The 20,156-nt window shown below is 37.4% G+C and overlaps 1 protein-coding gene across 9 annotated transcripts in view; it reads left to right on the plus strand.

Moving 5' to 3' along the window:
* The window catches only part of OCA2 (OCA2 melanosomal transmembrane protein), a 164,240-nt gene that overhangs the window by 109,149 nt on the left and 34,935 nt on the right, over positions 1–20,156 (plus strand). For all 9 annotated transcript variants that reach the window (XM_066176518.1, XM_066176521.1, XM_066176522.1 and 6 more), the window contains 2 exons: positions 3,524–3,617; positions 16,863–16,956. In XM_066176518.1, the coding sequence (XP_066032615.1) occupies positions 3,524–3,617; positions 16,863–16,956 (188 nt within the window). The remainder of the gene's footprint in view (positions 1–3,523; positions 3,618–16,862; positions 16,957–20,156) is intronic.

Consider the following 20,156-nt stretch of genomic DNA (forward strand, 5'->3'; position numbering starts at 1 on the left):
CATTGAGCCACTGACCACAACTCATTAAGTATGACCATCCAGCCAATTTCTTATCCAACAAATGGTCTGTCCATCAGATCCATTCCTCTCCAACTTGGGCGAAAGCCATCAGATTTGCCAGGCACTATTTGCACTTAGTGAAGCTGTATTGGATGTCATCAATCACTTCCTTGTTTTCCATTTGCCTTAGCATACTTTCCAGGGTGATCTGTTCCATAACCCTGCCAGGTACCTAGGTGAGACTTGTTGGCCTGTTTTTCCTCAGGTCTTTCTTTTTCTCTTTTAAAAAATGATGGTTATGTTTCCCCTTTTCCAGTCAGTGGGAACCTCACTAGAGTGCCATGACTTCCCAAATATGGTACCTTGTGGCTCAGTCACTTCCTCAGCCGATTCCCTCAGGAGCAGCAGATATATCTCATCAGGTCTCACGGACCTGGGCACCTTCTGTTTCCTTAGAATGGTCTCAAACCTAATCTTTTCCTACAGCAGGTGGTTCTTCATTCCCACAGTCCCTTCCTTTGCCTTCTGTAACTTGAGCAATGTGGCTGGAACACTTGCTGGTGAAGACCAGGACAGAAAAGTTATTGAGTACCTCAGCCATTTCCACATGTCTTGGATAGCTGGGTCTCCTATTTCCTTCCTCCACTTTTTCCCTAGTCTTTCTTTCATCACTGAGACACCTATAACAGCTTTTCTTGCTCTTGATGTCCCTGGCCAGATTTAACTCTGTCAGGGCTTTCCTAACCTGATCACTGACTGCTTGTACAGTTCTCTCTATTACTTCCAGGATACCTGTCCTTGCTTCCACCCTCTGTGAAGTTCTTTTTTTTTTCTGTGTTTGAATTTGTCCAGGAGTTCCTTTTTCATCCATGTAGGCCTCCTGGAATTTTTGTCTGACTTTTTCTTTTTCAAGATGTGCTTCTGAGCTTGGAGGAGGTGATCCTGGAATATTAACCAGTATTTTTGGGCCACTCTTGACCTGCTGAATTCTACTGCGCTGCCCAGCTATAGGACCTGGTAACTTGCTCAAGTTACTTTTCTTGCACAATGAAGATGTGTGCAATTACTTGTACAAGCGCTTTCTTTGGAAAGCAGAAATAACTGAGAAGGTTTCACTCTTTGTAAGTGTGCTGCTCATCCCAGGAGGAGATGCTTACTGATAGAGCAGTACTAGTGCCCCTCCTCTGGTCTCCTCTCTGCACAGCTGGTGGGCTGTGGGGCATTATTTGCTCTGCACTCAGGAGCTCTCTGGCAACAGCTGTAGGACTGACCTCAAAAATAGGAAATATTGAAACACTAAATTGTTTTGAAATAAATACAACTTAATTTTGCATTGCATATCATGTTCTAGCTGTAAGTTTGAGGGAAATAAAGTTTGTGATGAGAAATGACATCTTTACTGTTTCATGCAAAAAAGAGACAAGATGATGGGCATGCTGAGCTTTCTTTAGGCCTTAAAATGGATATAGACATCTTCAAGCAATGTAAATTCAAGAATAATTGTTTAGAAATTAACTTATCTAGGCTAATCAATAAGAGGGTTTACGAGGGATGAGTAGCACCCCTGGTGGGAGGAATGGGAAAAGGGTTGTGATTCTTCATTAAGCCTATATATTGCCCCATGCCAAAAGAACACAGTCAATAACGGTGAGCATCACTCAGCCATCAAAGTGAAAGCATTTTTCAGGAAGCACAACAGATCATACCCCTTGAGGGTGAGCTGTGAAATACTTTAAAATGACAAATTGGAGGATTAAAAGTCATAACTCTATTCCCTACTGAAACTCCTCGACTCTGAGAAAGCTTTAATTTTAAGATATATCACAGTTATTTTCTCAAATCTCTTCCTGCTTCATGTCTTACTGTTCCACATTTTCTTATTCTTTCTCTTTCCCTTTTGGTCCCATAAACCTCTGAACATGTTAAAAATGAGAATAATATTGTCACCTCTCCCTTTCCCAAAACCTTTCTCTCTAAAGGTACTGATCACACCATTTTGTCAAACTTAGTAGTCACAAAATTATATTGAACTCAAACCATTTTTCTGAACTAAGGTGAAGTTGTTTAGCTTTGAAGAATTTTACTGGCTGAGAACTGGTGCTAGATCTGGCTAGAAAGCCTGCTGGCTGTATTTTTGGGCTCTATACCTTTTTTTTGGCTTTGTTGTTGTTGTTGTTTTATTATTTTTTAAAATTTATTTAATTTGCTAAAGCAATTAAATAAAATTCATAAAACTGCTTATTCTGGTTTTGGCTGGCATGGAATTAATTTTCTTAATAATAGCTGCTGTGCTTTGGATTTACTATAAGAATAATCTTGATAGCACACTGATGTTCCAGTTGTTGCTAAGTAATGCTTATTCCCAGACAAGGACTCTTCATTTTCCCATGCTGTGCCAGGGAGCAGGAGCACAAAAAACTGGAGGGTGGGTGAGGGGGCATGACCAGAAGAACTGACACAAACTGGCCAGAGGAATATTCCTTACCCTGGAATGACACACTCAGTATATATAAACTGTGGGGAGATGTCCTGTTGTCACTAATTGCTTCTGGAGGATGGCCTGAGCAACAGTCAGTGGTTAGTGAGTAATTGCATTGTACATCATTTATTTAGCTTCCATTGTACCCCTTTTTCTGTCTCTTGTTTTCATTATAATAATGGTAACAACAACAACAACAACAACAATCTTACTTACTATCATGATAATTATTAATTATTGTTAAATATAATTTTTAATCATTAAACTGTTTTGATCTCAGCCCATAAGGTTTAATACTTTTTTTCTGATTTTTCTTTCCCTCTAAGGGGAGATGTGGGGGAGTATGAGATGGGAACTGCATGGTGCTTAGTTGCTGGCTGGCATTAAACCATTTGCAAATATTTCCCAGTGAACTAAATCCACATTCTCTGGTAAACATGATGTTGAAATAAGAAGTAAAATAACTCTGATCTGCTTTTGAATTTAGAAGCCTGCCAAATGGAGATTTCTCAATTTTCCCCTAATAGATCAGATGCTTTTGATTACAAAAAGGATTTGTAATTTTTTGGTTACTGACTCATGATCTGCAGCCATCTACACTGTGAAGGTCTGGGCGTCTTTTAGCATCATCTCTGGTGATGAAGAGGAGATACATCTCTGTCCTTTAGCTTTCAAGAAATAAAAGGGAAATTGATTTATAGTTCCTTTCAGTTCCCTGTAGACCTAGAAGGGTCTCATGGAAGGCATTCAAAACCTGAAGACAGTCTCAGTTTTGTTAGCAGTATTTGTGTCAGGCTTGGCCTAGTATCAATAGTTTCTCCTCAGCTATGGGACTAGCACAGTCATTGGGAAAAGTGAGTATAGATCAAGCATATGATAGAAAGAAACTACCTAAAAAAAACAACATCAAGAACAAAAACATCCCCCCCTGCTTACCCTTTGGATTTACTGGTGGTTTAAGTAATTTCCTTTAATGAACTTTCCTTATGTTGTGCTGATGGTTGGACAATGTCTTATTCTCTCTCTTTTCTTCTTGAACCCCAGATTCCTGTGCTTCTCAATCTGAGTAAAGATCCAGATGTTAACTTGCCTATGAAACCATTAATCTTCTCATTGGCCATGGGTGCGTGCCTTGGAGGTAAGAGTTTCTGTGAGAAAGCTGACATAAGGTAACAGCTATGCAATTATTGCTTGTATAAACTGGCACAATAGGTTCAATCATTTTAGTGTGCAAGGCACATGGAGGGCCTGATTCAGCTCCTTTGACTTCAAAGCACTCCTGGATGAAGATCCCATTCAGTTGCTGCTGCGACAATAGGATTTTTGCAGTCTGTGTTTGAAGTCTGTAACTGCATAATCTACAGACATACAAAGAAACAATCCAGATGGTGCTTATAGGGTTCTGATCTTTTGTGAGAGGAAAGACAAAGATACATTTGGCTTTCAGAACAGAAAGCCATCATTGCTCATTGAAAAGATGCAGAAAATGTATAAAAACTAAGATCTGAATGCTTGTTTCAAAATCTGCTGAAGTCACTGGAATGTTTTCTGGCTAGTTTACAAAAATTACTTCAGTATCCGTTCGCTGACCTATTTATCACTCCTCATTGTAAGGAAAATACTTTTGAAGTCTTTGGGAAGTGTACCTCCAATAATGAATCTAACAGCCATTCTTCTAGTACCCATCTTGGTGTTAACTGGGACTTTGCGTACTGTCAGTACAGTAGCACAAAACAAAGAGATGTTTTCATGACTGTTTTAAAATTTTTTAAATTAAAAAGATAGCATGTATGTACTGTAGACCCTGGATTTTGTCTCTATTTTTTTATAAGAACAAAAGAGAAAAGCAATCCAGTAGTTTTAAAGTTAATACCTACAAGGGTATTTTTTTTTTACATTTTGGAAATCATTTGTGAAGATGTTGTGTTTTCATTTGGTAAGTCCACTAAGTGCCATTAAAATGTGTAAGTTTTAAATGAGAAAAAAGTTAGTATTATTTTTTACTACTTAGATTTTTAATGCTGATTACATTGTATTGGCTGTGTTTTGATGCCTAAATATTTAGGTAGTTAAGTTATATAAAGTTAAAATTAATAACATGTTGTTCCAGCATAGATCCACCTCTTCTTCCCCTCCATGCCCCTCGAAACAGTTCCTGTGACTCCACAGCAGGGATAACTAAATTCAGTTTTGCAATACAAGTTCAGGTTTCTTTATTCAACTAAGTGATTGCTAGTAGAAGTGACCTTAATACCTAACAATGATTATAGTGATGTAATTTATAGATTGAATTTTAAGACCATGTTGCAAAGACAGGACAATTTCACACCAATTATTCATTTGAGGAATATTTCTTTGTGCTTATCATTACTCATCATTACTCATCATTATATTGTGACTTTAATCTGTTCCTCTCTAAAACCAATGATCGGAATAATCAGCATATCTTCATATAGATGTTTGCCATAAAAGTATTGTACTTCTTCACTTTTTATAGGACTCAGAGTTCATAGAGTTCTTTTTCAACCTAAATGACACTATGATTCTGTGAATTTGTGGATCACTGAACATACTCTCATTTCATTAAATTTTCAGATTAAAAAAAAAGCATAAGGAATATAAAGTTAGTCAGATTACCCTGACATATTCTGAGTACCAGCATTGGAGCCTTTACTAGTTTCAGCTGATTTTTCTGAACTATCAGTTATCATCTTAACCCAAATTCCTTTGATTTGTTGAAGGGCTGCCTGGATTTTGAGAGACTTCTGTGTGTATGCAGTATGAGACAAAAGTAAAAATGTAAACAGTACCGTGAGAATGGTTTGAATTAAAGAGATTAGAGATCCATAGAAGTAGACTTGGTGTCCAGATATGCTCCATGCAGAATTTTGGATAACAGGTTAGATCATTATTAGCAAAAGCTTTAATTTTCCTGACTGTTCTCGATTAGGATGAAGTTGAGCATATGCTGAGTTACTCTGGCAAATGTCTTCTAAGGAGTGTTAGGCTGAAATTTAATATGCTTCTGATTTTCCATTGACAAAAAGCTAATGGACAGGAGCTTCTTGTTGGAGAATAAGAAGTGTGTGAAAGCTTTAGCTTTAAAAGATGCAGCCTTGAAAAGTTGGGAAAAAGGGGCTTTTCTTTCTTAAAAAAGGAAATGTTGATGGTCCTTAAAGATTATTTCCAAAAGAGAATTCCCATCATCCCTGAAGTGTGTGAAGGAATCCTCGAGGTTGGTTAATGCAGTTGCAGAAGGAGTAGATGACAATGATAAATCATTACTGCCTTGTGCTTAGGGCAAAAGGTTGGATTTTATCACTGCTTATGCAACCAAGGGAACTTGACAAACAAGATATTTTGTAAAAGAGTCTTATGAAATAATACATTACAACTACGTATTTTAGGGTTAGCTGTTTACTACATAATGCAGAACTTCATTTCTGGTAATTTGATAACATTTCTGTGGTTCAGGGTAAGCACTGCTGATGTGACTGTAAAGGGAGCATCAGCATTTGTGCCTGTCTTGGAAAATGCCATCCATTTTCTCCTAAAAAATCTCCAGTGGTTGCAATTACTTTTCTCCTATTGCCACGAAGTGCACAGGCAGCTACTTGTTTGGAAGATGATAGGATGAGAAAAGGCAGTAATTTTCCTTCATTGCTTTAGCTGTTATCCTGGAAGTGAAAGAAGGATGGAGTCAGTCTCAAGTAAGGTGAGACCTTTGATGGTATGTCACGTTGTTGTCATTGTCTCCCAAAAGAGAGACGCTGCTCCTGCTGCTAAATTTCTGTCTTTCATGGCCTGGTGCTCAGGCAAAATGAGTAAAGGAATTTCTCATATATTATCTTTGTTCTGTGGAATGTGTCTCTGAAGGTGAGAAGGGATGAAAAATCGTGTCTCTTAATCAAGAAAGCCAAGGACAGTGATGACCATGACCTGTTCTTGGTGAGAGTGTCACAATTTCGAATTCTTTGGGTATTTCTCACCGTTGGCCTGTTCCTTTTGACAGAAATTTTCTTGTTCAAGTCAGCTCAATCTTGTACAGTTAAGAAATAAACATGGTAATTTTCCAGGGGATCTGGTTCTGGAAATTTAGATCTACATTTGTCCCAGGTATCTTTAGGAACTTAATAGGTTAGGAGTCTGGCTGCCCCAGCCTCTATATTTGGTGATGGAGATAGTGGTATGACCAAGGTGTTTATTCATGCACTGAAAATGCCAGATGATCTCTACAGAGCACATTGGAGCCCCTCACGTAACTGAGAGGGGATCCCAAAGACAGGTGAAATAAATTCAGGCTTTTGGGGATTTTGATTAGTTGAATCTTCTGGATTCTAAACAACCCTACTAATTCACATCTTTCTGGGCATTGTGGTCAGGCTGACTAAGTATCTGGAAAAATTGTGCTGCTCAAGGAGTCTTTTCATGCATGATCTGCCAGTATTTCAATTACATGTGAACAATGAAGGGAAAACAAACAGGAAATATAGAAGGTACTAAAGGTAGTAAAAAAGGAAGAAATATCTGGGGTGTTCTGATGAATCTGTATCTGTATTACTTTTGCATGAGAGGGCACTGACTAAAGCTGCATTCATTAATGTTTTGTATTCTAGTACTTGATGGAATTATAACACTCTGGAGACTGAGTTTTATGTAGACCTTCCAATAGTGTCTAGGGAATGCTGCCCTTAAATTCTGAAGAGCAAATGAAGGTTGCTAGCTGCAGCAATTTCAGAACAAGAGGAACTTTATTTGCACTTTTTATTTTGGCTCATGACTTTTAAAAGAGCATAAAATAAGGATTCAACTTAAATTGAGTAAGTGTACAGTCAGAAATTCACTTGTTAAGATTGTTCAATTGTGTAGAACTAGACTATTTACTGAGCCAAGAGGTTATAGCTAAGATATTATTTGAGGGGTTTTTCTAAATTTGATATTTCAAGAACTGGTATTTAGTTGCCTTTTTATCTCTCTCTCTCTCTCTCTCTCTCTCTCTCATTTTTTTTTTCATGATTTATAAACAGTATCATTTAAAAGAAAAAAATCAAATTAATTTTTGAAAGTTCCTACCTTCTGAGATCTCAGTTGCTAGCATAGAAAAGTGCAAAAGCTCTGCTACAGTGACTATTAATGTGGTCTAGAGGGGATATTTTTTACAATATATGGTTTTGCACTATTTTCCCTCTCCATATATTTTCCTGAAGGACAACACCTGAAAGTCATTACTGTCACAATTCTGCAGAAACAGGCAGTTTCTAGGATGTATTCAGTTGTACTATTCTGGCCACACAACTCAGCTGTAGGCTCTATGTCAAGACAGGAGGCAGGAAGAGAGGATTGCTGGCACTTTTCTTCTGACCTTACAGGGTCAAAACCCGGGTGTGAATAAAATTCATTATCCACAGGACATTGTGCTAATTACAGCTATTACAGCTATCCCACGGTGTAGCTAAACTGTGGGATTTCTCTCAGTAGTCCAGTGTTGTTGCTATTCTGCCTCTCAGCAGCCCTCCTTAGGTCCCTGGTGCAGATGGAGCCTTGCACAGTGGAGTATCACTGATTTATTATTCCTGCCGATGCTGCTCAATAAAATCCTAAACTAGGTTTAAGGCTTCAGATGCACTGAAGGTATAAAGCTAAAAATATTGTTTATATTCATAAACTAACCCTCCTTTTCTGCAATATGAGGAAAAGTTATATCATTCAGAAAGCATAAAAGGTAATGAATATATGATAATTAGCATTATGAAAAACTGTAGCTACTTTATTATTCTTTTATAGTTAAAATAGATCAAATTTGTATAACACTTTCCAGTTGGAAAGATTAAAACAGTCTACCAAAAATTGAACGCCTGGTGTAACAATATAGCTGATTATTTATTTATGAGGAGCACTATTCAGCTTCGGTTCTGAACTTTATTGTTTTATAAAAGGTGTAATTGAAACTGTAAGAAAAATTTTGGTAGAAACAATATATCTAACTGAGCTTGATTTTAACCAGGACATGAATATTGGAAGATCCTATTGGTTCTAAAAGAGTCATATTGGTTCTAAAAGAGTCATATTAATGACAGAAATAATGGGGCTCAGTTCTATGTCTTATGGACAAGATCATCCAGATTTAGATTTTTTTTTTAAATCAATATAAAACTCAATCCAAACCAAAGGGTGGTATTGTAGGGAATGAGAGCAGTCTTTCAAAAAGTAATGGATGTTTCTGCTCTTGGCCATTGAAAACCAGGCAAATAAAATAGGGAAATTTAGGAAATTTCTCACAGTTTTTATTTAGAGACCCCAGGGCAGTCTTTAACAGCATTATACCTTTAAATTGTACATATCTAGAAACATGTTTTTTATATGTCTTCCAACAATATCTAATTTGATTTCTAATTGTACTTTGCACTGTTTCTATGATGTTTGCAGTGATGGAAACTAATTCAACAGTGGCTGCTGTCCACTTAATGGTAGTACTATTTTCTTGTTCTTAATGAGGAGGTCATTCAGATGTTACCTGAAAGTTTTTTGGTTTTGTTGTAGTGTGAAAAACTCTGGATATAAGCATGAAGACTCCTTTCACTCAATAAATATGTGAGAGCCCAAACTGTCCTCTTGCTGTTTTCTGTAACAGGCAGAATCTGTAACCTTCTATAAAAATCCAGTTGCTGCTTTCCTTAGCTCTTTCATGACATTCAAGCTCTGCATTTTCTTCATGCTTTTTCTGTGTGAAATTCTTAAAGCTCAGCAGGGCTGAAAAGTTCTTGATGTGAGACACAGGCTTGTTTCCAGACTCCCTGCAACTAAAGGCTATTCTCTAAGATTGCCAAAGATTGTCCTCTGGGGTATGGAAGACATGCAGAAGAAAATTTTGAGCCTAAAATGTAAAACCAGGCAAAATGGAGTGTGTCCATTTGACAGACATATCTTTGTCTGTATGAAGGCTATATCAGAGACCAATTTGGTTTAAAGGTACTGAGTTAATATGGAAAATAACCTCCATATTAAAACTGGTATATTTTTTTCAGCAAGGAGAGTTTTCTAAGTTTGGAAAGAGTTACCTTGGTAGACATGCATATGTAGATGCAGGCATGTCATTAGGGTGAAACATGAAGCATATGGAGTAAAGGATGCTGTTTCAGCTGCACTGATGAGGATTTATAGTTTCGATGGTAAGTCTTAGATTTTAAATTAGAAATAAGACAGCTATGTGTAATATGTAATATTGATTTAGAAAATAAATTTATACCAATCACAAAAATCACTTAATTATAATGCTAGTATTACTGATAACTTATAAATGCTTCTATTAATGGTTTTCAATCTGTGTGAAATAACTGCAAGCTATAAAGTTCTGCAAATTAGAGATAGGATAATGATCAGACATGGCATTGGGGCTACCATGAAGTATATGTGGAGATGCATTTAATTTTCTTTACTTTCTTTGTGCATTTCTTTATCATAAACTACAGAAAGTTCTTTCCAGAAGCCTTAGCCACTTCTGTTTTCAGAATTATATGGAATAAGCAAACCGATTTTGTTGTATCAGTGAGTTGCTGCAGTATGAGAATACAGACTCTGAATAGCTGTCAGCAGAAGAGGTATATTCAGTTAGAATGTAGCACTTGGACTATCAAACAGAACAAGGCAGGAAAGCTACAGCAATACTCAAAATACTTAAGTGCAGAATATAATACTGGATTATCTACTTTTCTTCCTCTGCAGACATTTTCCAGGCAATGCCCCCTCCTCTGCCCCTTGAGGAGGAAAAAAAAATCTTACAATATTCATATTGATTTATATTGACAAATCAGACACTCTGTATGACACTAAGAAAAGTTATCATCCTTCTCGAGATATTATTTATATAGGTATTGATAAATCTATTTAGCACAATTATCTTCAAAGTATATTATGGTGAAGTTGAATAATGTACTTTTATGCCAGGTTTCTGTATATGAAAGAGTTTCTCAATATTTGGTGCCCATTAATGTGACATGTGGCAAAGCTGTGAAACTGAGACATAGTTTTAGTCTTTGAATCTAAAAATCAGTGATTAAATATGTGCAACATTAAAAATATGAAATATGTGCAGTATTAAAAGCATTAAGTGAAAGCTACTTGAACACTCAGGGCATAGGGGAATGGTGTGTCAGACTTCTGGCACTATCCATCACTATAACAGTATTTTTTACACTTGCTCTGGGTAAGTTGACTCCAAGGAGAAAAGTGACTTTAGCGGTCACCTCAGGTTTTATGTATTTTTTACAGATGTCTGGATTTCATAAAAGTTTATAGATTTCTTTAGGTCATTAAAGTAACAAGTGCAGGATGTTCAGCAACTCACCTTATTTATTTCACACTTCTGGTAGAAAAGTGACAAGTTTAAATTTCACCTTTCCTCTCATAGTAAAAAAGAAACAATGAGCATTCACTAATTCTTATACAACTTATACAACTTGTAAGTTGTGTAAGATAAGTTGCATAAGAATTAATAATGTAATTCTTATGCAACTATCCTACTGGTGGTGTTGCAGTGGTGAGAAGAAGTGGCAAATTTCACCTGATTGGAATCATTGGGTTGAATGCAGTTCAATGAACTTTTTTGGTAACTGAACTCAAAACTTTAATTCATGTTCTTTCACTTTTCCCCTGTAATGTCCATGTTTAATCATTTATGTAAAATACACCTTTCAAAATGTTTCCAAATCAGTAAAAAAGAAAATGTTGGTATCATAAAACTGCATTTTATCACAAATAACAATATTAAATGAGTTCATGCATGCTTATGACTTGATGTTCCTTTTAGGAACTGCTACTGTTCAATTGGCCTTGATTCTCTTCTTCATTGATGATAAAGTTTGGTTATCTGGATTGTTAAATTTTACACATAAAAAATATTAAGTTATTCAAGTCTTGCCTATTATTAGAAGATATTCAAGACTTGTGGGCATTGAACAGACAAATATGGGGGGTGGGGTTTAATGAAGCAAATCTGTATTACTTTTGTGTGAAACTGAATATTTATGAAAGCTATGAAGGCTGTCTTCTATAAGGCTAATCAAAACCAGAACTGGTAAGTGTTCATTTTGGCAGACAGATTTGTTACATTTGCTCAGCCTGTGCTTTAAGTAGAGAATGTGCTGTGGAAAGGAATCCAGGCACATCAGTCTACCTTTATATTACAATGTAAATTATATGGGAGACTGCACAGGATTTTCTTTTAAAAATGCATTGGAAGAAAAGAGCTGGCTTCCTTCAGTAAGGTTTGCTTTGATACTGTAATGGAATGGTTCATTTAATCAAAAAGCAGGGCTGAGAATCCTCAGCCTAAAATTATTCATGACTGCAGAAAACTCGTTTCAGAAAGAGAATCCTTGTCTGGACAAAGCAGAACAGTTGTCTTGTGGAAAACAGGCCCTGTCAGATGCTTGTTGAAGGCTAGGGAAATGCTCTTCTCAGAGCTTGTGTTGGCATGAAAATAGGGTGGTCTTATTACTTCTGCATTATCTGTCCAGAGATACAGGAGAGAGAAAATGCAGAAAGCCTCTTGGTTAAGCCCAGGTATAGCTTGTTCTCCACTATCAGGGCATCTGGAAGGGAAATGGCCTGTAATTCTCACAGCAAAACATACTTTTCTTTTAGCCATCCACTTGGTTGTTACCCAAGATATTATCTCCCTTATATTCAAGGAAGTTACTGTTATGATGGCTGCTCATGCTAGGCCAAACAGCTTTATCAGTGATAATCCCTTCCCTTTGATTTCTCAGTGCTTTGAGTAATAAACACTAATCCTGCCAGGCACTTTGAGGTGATTCTTCAAGCAAACATATTAATGCAGCAAACAAAAGGGTTAGGCTTGCTCCTGAGGGGCAGTACTAAAGGGACTCCTGGGAACTAACAGCATTTAGATATAATAGATGTGTTGCTGACAAGTAAAAATCAATAGCTGACGATGAGGCATGAAGTCAGAGGATGCACATTATTGATTCAAGCTCTCTCCCTTTTCTTGCTGTGATTCTAATCTGATTTCTCAGCCCCTTCTTTCAGGAAGCCAAATCGGTTCTCCCAGCATTGATTTTCAGTGCATTGAAGGTTATAGTGACTTGGGCAAACTCTGTTTACTGAGGAAGAGGCTGTCTGGGCCCACGAGAGGCACATTGTGTGTGGGGTGCAAGGTCTGGGTTCAGATTTGGCAGTCTCTGGAGGAGCCATGCAGCAAAGGGCAGTAACTGAGTGCTGGAGAAGTAGCTACAAATGGAAGAAGAAGGCTGGAAGAAGCAGTGCTGATGGGTAGTGCAGGCATCAAATCAGGCTTACTAAACCTCATCAACCTCTTCCTGCTTGTAGCTCTAAGTTAGCTGGGAATGAAAAGGCACATTTTAATATCTGAGGCTTGGATATTTCTTGATAGATTTATTTTTAACTAAAACTCTTAAATACTGTCTTACTCTTGGGGTTGATTTCACATTCCCTAAAGATATTCGAAGTTATTTGCCTTGAGAAATATCAGACAGAAACTCTTTTATCACTTTTTCTAGACAGAAATTAGAAGATCTTCTACTTTGTTTCTGAAATGGTTGTGCAAAGCTAGGGCAGCTCCATGGAAAAAGGATTACGATCTGGGAGGAGTCCTCTGTTGTTTTCTCCTGTGTAGCATAAGCAGCTAATTGGAATTACTATTTTTTTCATTAAGAAAAAGGTCTCTCTTCATTTCATTCTTATGAACTATTAAGCACAGTTAATATTGACAACAGTGCATGTAGTATGTCAAGAAAGAAAGGAAGAACAGATATTCAGAATAAAATGTATTACTTACTTCATAGATATCACATACTATTGACATTAGAACTGTAACAATTCACTGTAGCGAATCCAGTTTCACAGTAACCATCTGCCTTGTGATAGAGGGCAAGTAGGAGTCATTAACAAAGTTACAACAGGAGTCCTCAAAACAGATTGTTTATTGCAATGTGTTGATACAGTTGACCCATGTGTTATTTTGTTTTGAGCATAGAAATAAGCAAGCAGGAGCCTTTTTATGCTGAATTGCAGATGATGTGAAGATGAAGTCAAGACTGGATGAAGTCCTAAAAAATGTCTGTTCTTAATTTGCATCCATTGGAATGAGTTTAATGTACAGGTTTCTATGTACATTAACCTAGTCTTGAGTTTTCCATGATTGAAAGGGTCACGGTGTTGCTGTTCCGCTACTGAGTTAAACCCATGCCATGGAGACAGATGTTCCTGGGATGTGAAACAAAAGTTTGCCTCTGTTGTTAATTTGAGTGCAGTTCTTTGAAGCCTGCTGAGCCAGTGCCTAATTAAACTGTACACACGCTCCAAACAAATGAAAAAGTAATGCAGCTCCTCACAGATAACATTTAAAGTGACAATTTCTTCTCAAATAAAATCTACTTGGGGAAATCAATTCTCTGCTGAAGCAGAAACTCTTTCCATAATACTTCATTATGTGAAGGTATTACTATAGCCCATGCAGTATAGGAATGCTCATGCTGTTTGGAAATCTCGACTGCATCTAGTCAGAGCCATGGGACAAGCGCAGTTTCAGTCTCATTTCTTTAATTTGAAGCCAGAGCTATATTCCTTGTCTGCAGTAACATTATTCTGAGAGTGGTGACTGGTTGTGCTACACATAGAGCAGAAATTTCTTATGAAATCCTTGGATGCTGTAGACTAGTGATTAGTTTGGAACTGAAAATTCCTGAAGTGTTCCTTCCTGACTCCTCTAATTGCATCAGCTGTATTCATTTGTTCTGTTTTCACATTAAGCCACATGCCTTGTGTCTTGGCTTTCTCATGGCAGTACCTATCAGGAAAGCCGTTGTTCCAAGTTCAGTTTTGTATTTGTTTAAACACGCATTAAAGTAATGAGGATATACTTTGAGGCAAAGAGAGAGAGGGCAAGGGAAACAAGCTGTTATGTTCCTAATGACCAGTGCTAGACACTTTTTTTAAAGGTTTCTGTTCCTCTTATGATATTAATAGGTTTTTTTTTTTCCACACCAAAAGCACATGCAGAGGTGGTTTTCTGAGTATGAAAAGAAGCTAAGATAACAAATAATTCTTGGCGTCTCACAAGGATGATCAGAATAGTTTTGTGATCAATAAAGATACACCCTTGCATTGATGTGTAGTTTGACCAACATCAGCAGAACTCTCAGAGACAGACAGGATCTCTGCACTGAGCTCCAGCTCCTTTGCAATGTCAAACCCTTAAAAACGGCAAATAGGAAGCAGGTCACCTAGCATAGCTCCTAGGAGAGCAGAAAGAAAGGAAATTGAAAAAACCATAGAGGGAGAATTAAATATACAAAAAAAAAAAGTCTATTTGGGACTAGAGGGAGTGGGAGTAGAAAGCTTTTCTCGTCTCAAGAGATCTCCAAGATTTCTGTGTCTTCCTTATTCCATAGTGGCACCTGCTCAAGAGCTGTTTGAGGCTGCTGATGAGAAATAAAACCAGTCTATTGTTCTTAATAGGTGCTGCTTAAGCCACTCACCTGAGACAATAGATACATTTGTTCAGATCTCTACTCCAGGATGAAAATCTGTTTGCTGCCTAATGTGAGTTGATAAAAATTGACCATCCTGGAATAAATAAGAGTAATGCATTTTCTTTGAACTCAATTGGAAAACTTTTTGTCATACCAAGGCTTTTTATTGGAAAGCTTTGGATTTCATGAAATCAATCAAAAAAACCCCAAACAAACAAAAAAAAACCCAAACAAAAAAACAACAACCCCCCCCAAAACCCAAAAAACTCCACCAAAAACAAACAAAAAACTCCCCCAAAAAACCAAACAAAAAACCCCCAAAAAACCAAACAAACAAAAAACAAACAAACAAAAAACCCCAAAAAATCCTGAGTGATTTTGGGGTTTGTTTTTTCCTCAGAGTTGTTGCTCTGTCACTATGATGACCAGTCAAAAAATCTGAACTTTAGCACTTATGTTTATTTTTAATTTATGTGTTATATTGTTTTTTAAGAATATTTTTAGACATCTGCTTATTTTGTGTGCACTTTCAGGTGCAGAAGGCCATAACAGTACCATGTGTGAATACTTTGGGGGAATAATTCTTCTGCCTTTGTTCTGAGATAATTTTCGGTACACTGATCTCTGGATGACCCAAAACATTTACTGAATCAAAGCAATTAACCAGAGTGTTAATTACATTATGATCTGTTTCTCTCAAAGTCAGACCAGAAGAGTTTCTCTGGAGCTAAAAATTTGAACAGAACCAAAGTAAGACTAGTAACTACATGCCACTGGGAGAAAAGGAAGACTTCTGCTTAGAGTAATGGATTGTTAGTGTAGTGGTGTATGGCAAAAGAGGTGACTTTCCGAAGTATATAAAAAAAATTCTCTTAGATTGTTACCTCCTTTGTTCAAAACTTCAGTTAAAGAACAGCATGTAGGAGTCACTGTCACTTCCTGAGTCGTGCCTTAGATCAGAAACATTTGCAGAAGCCATCTGCTTTGTGGAAGTCAAGCATGCAGCATGTGTAAGTCTGAGTTATGACTCATGGGAATGATATAGAAAATGGGTCGGTCTTTCCGAGCTCTGAATACCTGGCTTTACATTGCCAGATTGCTGAAAGTTGAGAGAAAATGAAGAAGTAAATTAATTTCTGGAAAAGTCTTGGGAGTAGTGAGGATAGTTGTTCATTATAAATGTGGCAAATTATTTTTCTTTGTTGTGTTCCTCTCCTGTGGGGGCTTGTATAAGTTAATTTGGTGAAGTTCACTGAAGGAAATTATGTTTTCTTATTTATTGAAGAGCCATGGTGATTCGGTAAACAAAGTCTGTGATCCTTTTGCCTTAGGAGAGAGATGTGAAACAGATCCCCAGATTCCTCTCCATTGTCACACTTAATGTGTTTTAAATTTCTATTAAAAAACCCCAAACAAATCTTACAAATTAATTAGTTTATCAATAAAGAAAACACTACATTGTCAATATTAAGTTGGCGTTAGGAAAAAAGGCATTCATTTTTCTTACCATTCTCAGACTATCTAATCTTTTCACTTCATCTGATGGCACCTTCTAGTTGAGTACAACTAAAAATCAACAAGTTTATCTGAATGCAGGTCTCTGGTGTTATTTTTTTTTTCTGGTGCTATGTTCCTTCCCTATTTTTCTGGCCTAAGTAGAACCAGGGAATAATACCAGGCTTATATTTCAAAGCATTAAGCTATTTATAGGATGTGGAGGTATTAACTGTATTTTTCTTTCCAAGCCTATACGACAGAAATTGATTTTTCATTTGTAATGAGTACATCATAGGACTTTAATACAGAATAAACAGAGGAAGAGTAAGAAAGAGAGCACAACTATAAACTGGTCTTTGTTTTCTGAACTGCAGGTAATGGAACATTGATTGGAGCATCTGCAAATGTTGTTTGTGCTGGAATTGCTGAACAGCATGGTTATGGCTTCTCTTTCATGGAGTTTTTCAGGTACAGTTTTAAACTTCTTACATTAAATCTGATTTTTTTTTTTTGCTCTAGGCAAACTGAATCTTCTAAGGAGAAAAATCTAGAGAAAGGGTCTATAAAATAGACTTGTGTTCCTAATTTGATTTTGGCAACTGAAATGCAGGTGGAAGGCAGATCACTTTATTTTCATACAATGTTGATAGTATGCATGAAGCTGGTGGGAAAACAGTGGAACTCCAGGAGAAACAGAGCCTCCAAAATTCCTGCTTTGATAACCCTCAATCTTCAGCTCTGTAGGAATTGTAAATTGTTGCTTTATTGTAAAATGCACTTTAAGCCTAGTTTCTCATCTGCACATTTTTATGGGTGTTCCATCATCAGGAGAAACTGGAATGCCCTAATTTAGACTGAGTTGATTCTTGTGGTCCATGGTTCCACAAATGAATTATTTACTTAAAAGTAATTACTTCTTTTGACCAGCTGCTTAGCAACTGTGAATGAAAGTATGATGAGAAGCCAGTAATAACTCAAGTTGTTGCTTAATAATTGTTTAATTAATAATTAATAGATTATTTTATCTATTATTATTTTAACTTAATAGTGGAGCTTTCTTTGTGGGTCATTCATCAGCAGGATTTTAAGGGACAAGGTGTACTTAATGCATATAACAATTTAATATTTTTCAAATACTTTGTTTTTGAAACTGGTTGAAAGTTGTAAGTGGAAACTGGCAAACTGAGGACAAAACACAAAGTTCAAGTTTAAAGTGTAGTTGATTTAGCTAAAACATAATTTCTTGTTTCTTTTTTCTGCGTATTTAGGGCAAAGGATAGTGTTAAGCTCTCACCAATTTATTTTTTCTCTTTACTTTCTTTACATTGTTTGTTATAGTTTCTCAGCTCTATCAGCTTTCTTCTAAACAATTTACCTCAAAGCCCTCAAACTTGTGTTATTAATATGATTAATCTTACAGGATTTTCTGGAGCCAAGCTAATGATGACTCCAAAAAGAAAGGTGGTCCAAAGTGCTGTTGCTAAAACTCAAGCTATGAGGATGTGCTACTCATATTTAGCTCTTCACTCATAGTCTTCTGATGATGTTTTAGAAAGGCAGATGCCTATCAGGTCAAAGTCTTGATTGTCAGGATTTTTGAGACTGCAGAACAGTCTTATGTAGTACATAGTAACAGCTAACAAATTTCCTGGAAGTCAAGCCCTTGCACAAAGAAATGGTGATGCAGTAATAATGGGCTTTGAATTGCACTGTTCATTTTTCACAGATTTTGACCTTGGAATTTGGAGATTTAAGTTGTATGTAGCATTAACAGTGTGCACTCTACGTAGATTTTGTAATGAACTGTTCTTAAAACTTCTGTGAGACTGACTGAGAAAACAAAGATGTTAGGCCTGGCTAATCTCTTCAGCAGTGTTTACTGGAATGTATTCTTTGGTAAGACTGAAGACAGTGGACAGATGCTCTGAAATTGCCTTCTATATATGTGCTTTTGGTGGAAGAAATTACTGGGAAAGACTTTAGCCACCTTGAACAAAGATGTGAGAACAGAATTCATAGTAGTCTCAAGGAGATAGCAATGGATATTAATTAGCAGACATAACATAGAAGCCCACTTTTTCTGGCTTCCTTTTAATCACTGAGCAGGCAGATCATAAGCTTCTACAAAATTTGTGTTAGGAAAATATTTGTTCCAGTCAAGTGTTCACAAATTGAATATATTTTAAGGCTTCTCCTGGCATCAAGAGGTGTTTTGTATATTCCTTGAGGATTTTGATTTTGCTTACTTTTATTTATGAAGGTTGCCTCAAAGTATAAAGTGAATTTTCTGCATTTCTTCCCTGTTTCCCTGAAACTCAACAGGTTTCACATCCGTATTGAGGGGTCCTCTGCAGTGCTTCTCCCAGTAGAGACAGATATTTTTACCCTCTCATCTTGCAAACCCCTGTGAGTCACCAGAGAAAAATCATGGATACCTTGTGTTGGGAGATGATGACTCTTTGCTGACTGAATTTTGTTAAGATGTCTTTATATCAACCTGAGCTGGTGTTTTTCTGCCCTTCCCAAGTGTCTCTGTACAGGAAACCCATGCCACGTTTGTCTCAAGTGCTGCCTAATGCATACAGCAGAGTACTCCACTTCCAATACACTTCCTTCCTAGCTGTGTGCTAAGCCAAATCATGCAAACGTGTTGGGGGGGGCTTTGCTAGAAGCAGCTTTTTTGAAAACCATGTTTTGATGCAATGGTCTGTAAGAGGAATTCCAGCCAGGGCTGATAAGCATGTCTGGTGAGTGCACCTTGATGCAAGAGAGGGCGAGATTCTGCGGAAGCTGTGGGTTTGTCATGGCGAGAGGCACCATCATGACTCCCTGTGCAGGGAGACAAAAAGGCAAGAAGCAGGTTCCTTGCTTTGTAAGAGGCTTTATGGGCTCATGATCTTTCCTCTGTGTGTCTGCACAGTGGCACTTGGCGGGGTTTGAGGTTCCTCTTCTCTTTTTAAGAAGGTAGCACAGGCAACCCAGCAGACATGTTATGCAATGCTATTCTGCAGCCCAGCTAGAGGTGGCCAGGTGTGATAAATTGCCTGGAATGCTGAGGTCTTACCAGCTTGCTGTGCTTCTCTCTGGAGTGCCTTCCTCAGAAGAAATCCTGTGCTGGGGAGGTGCATGACTGTATCACCATGAGTACTATAGTCTTTCAGAAATCTCTCTAGTGTCCTGGGGAAACCTCTACATCAGAACAACAACTAATGGCTTCTTTTTCTGGATCAAGAGTCCTACTGCCTCAGGGGCCTGGTCCTCCACAGGTGGATGTAAGGGGAGGACAGGTGTCCCATTAGCACCATCCAAGCAACTCAGGCCCGTGTGCTGGAAGTGCTGTGCCTGTAAGTTGGTTCCAGTAGGGTACCATTTAGGTGGGAAAGATTATGCTGAGAAAGAAGAGAGAAAGGAATAGGGCTCCCTCTCTGTGTTGAAGCACCTTAAAGCAGGACTGGTGTTCAGAATACGTTGCTGGTTGAGGAGATACCAGGTCATATTCATGCCTGGCTGTGAATATGCTGGCAAGTATCACCAAATATCCATTGGTGATACATGTTCCATTCAGACCTTGTTCCCTTCTCTGACACTATCCATCAACACGTGTAGAAATCATTTCTGTCTGAACAGTGCTCAGAAGGGAAAGAGCAAGATTGCCTATGAGAAAAGGT

The sequence above is a fragment of the Chamaea fasciata genome, unplaced genomic scaffold (genome assembly GCF_029207755.1).
Source record: "Chamaea fasciata isolate MVZ Bird 193981 ecotype frontalis unplaced genomic scaffold, bChaFas1.0.hap1 SCAF_2, whole genome shotgun sequence".
NCBI classification, from domain to species: Eukaryota; Metazoa; Chordata; class Aves; order Passeriformes; family Sylviidae; genus Chamaea; species Chamaea fasciata.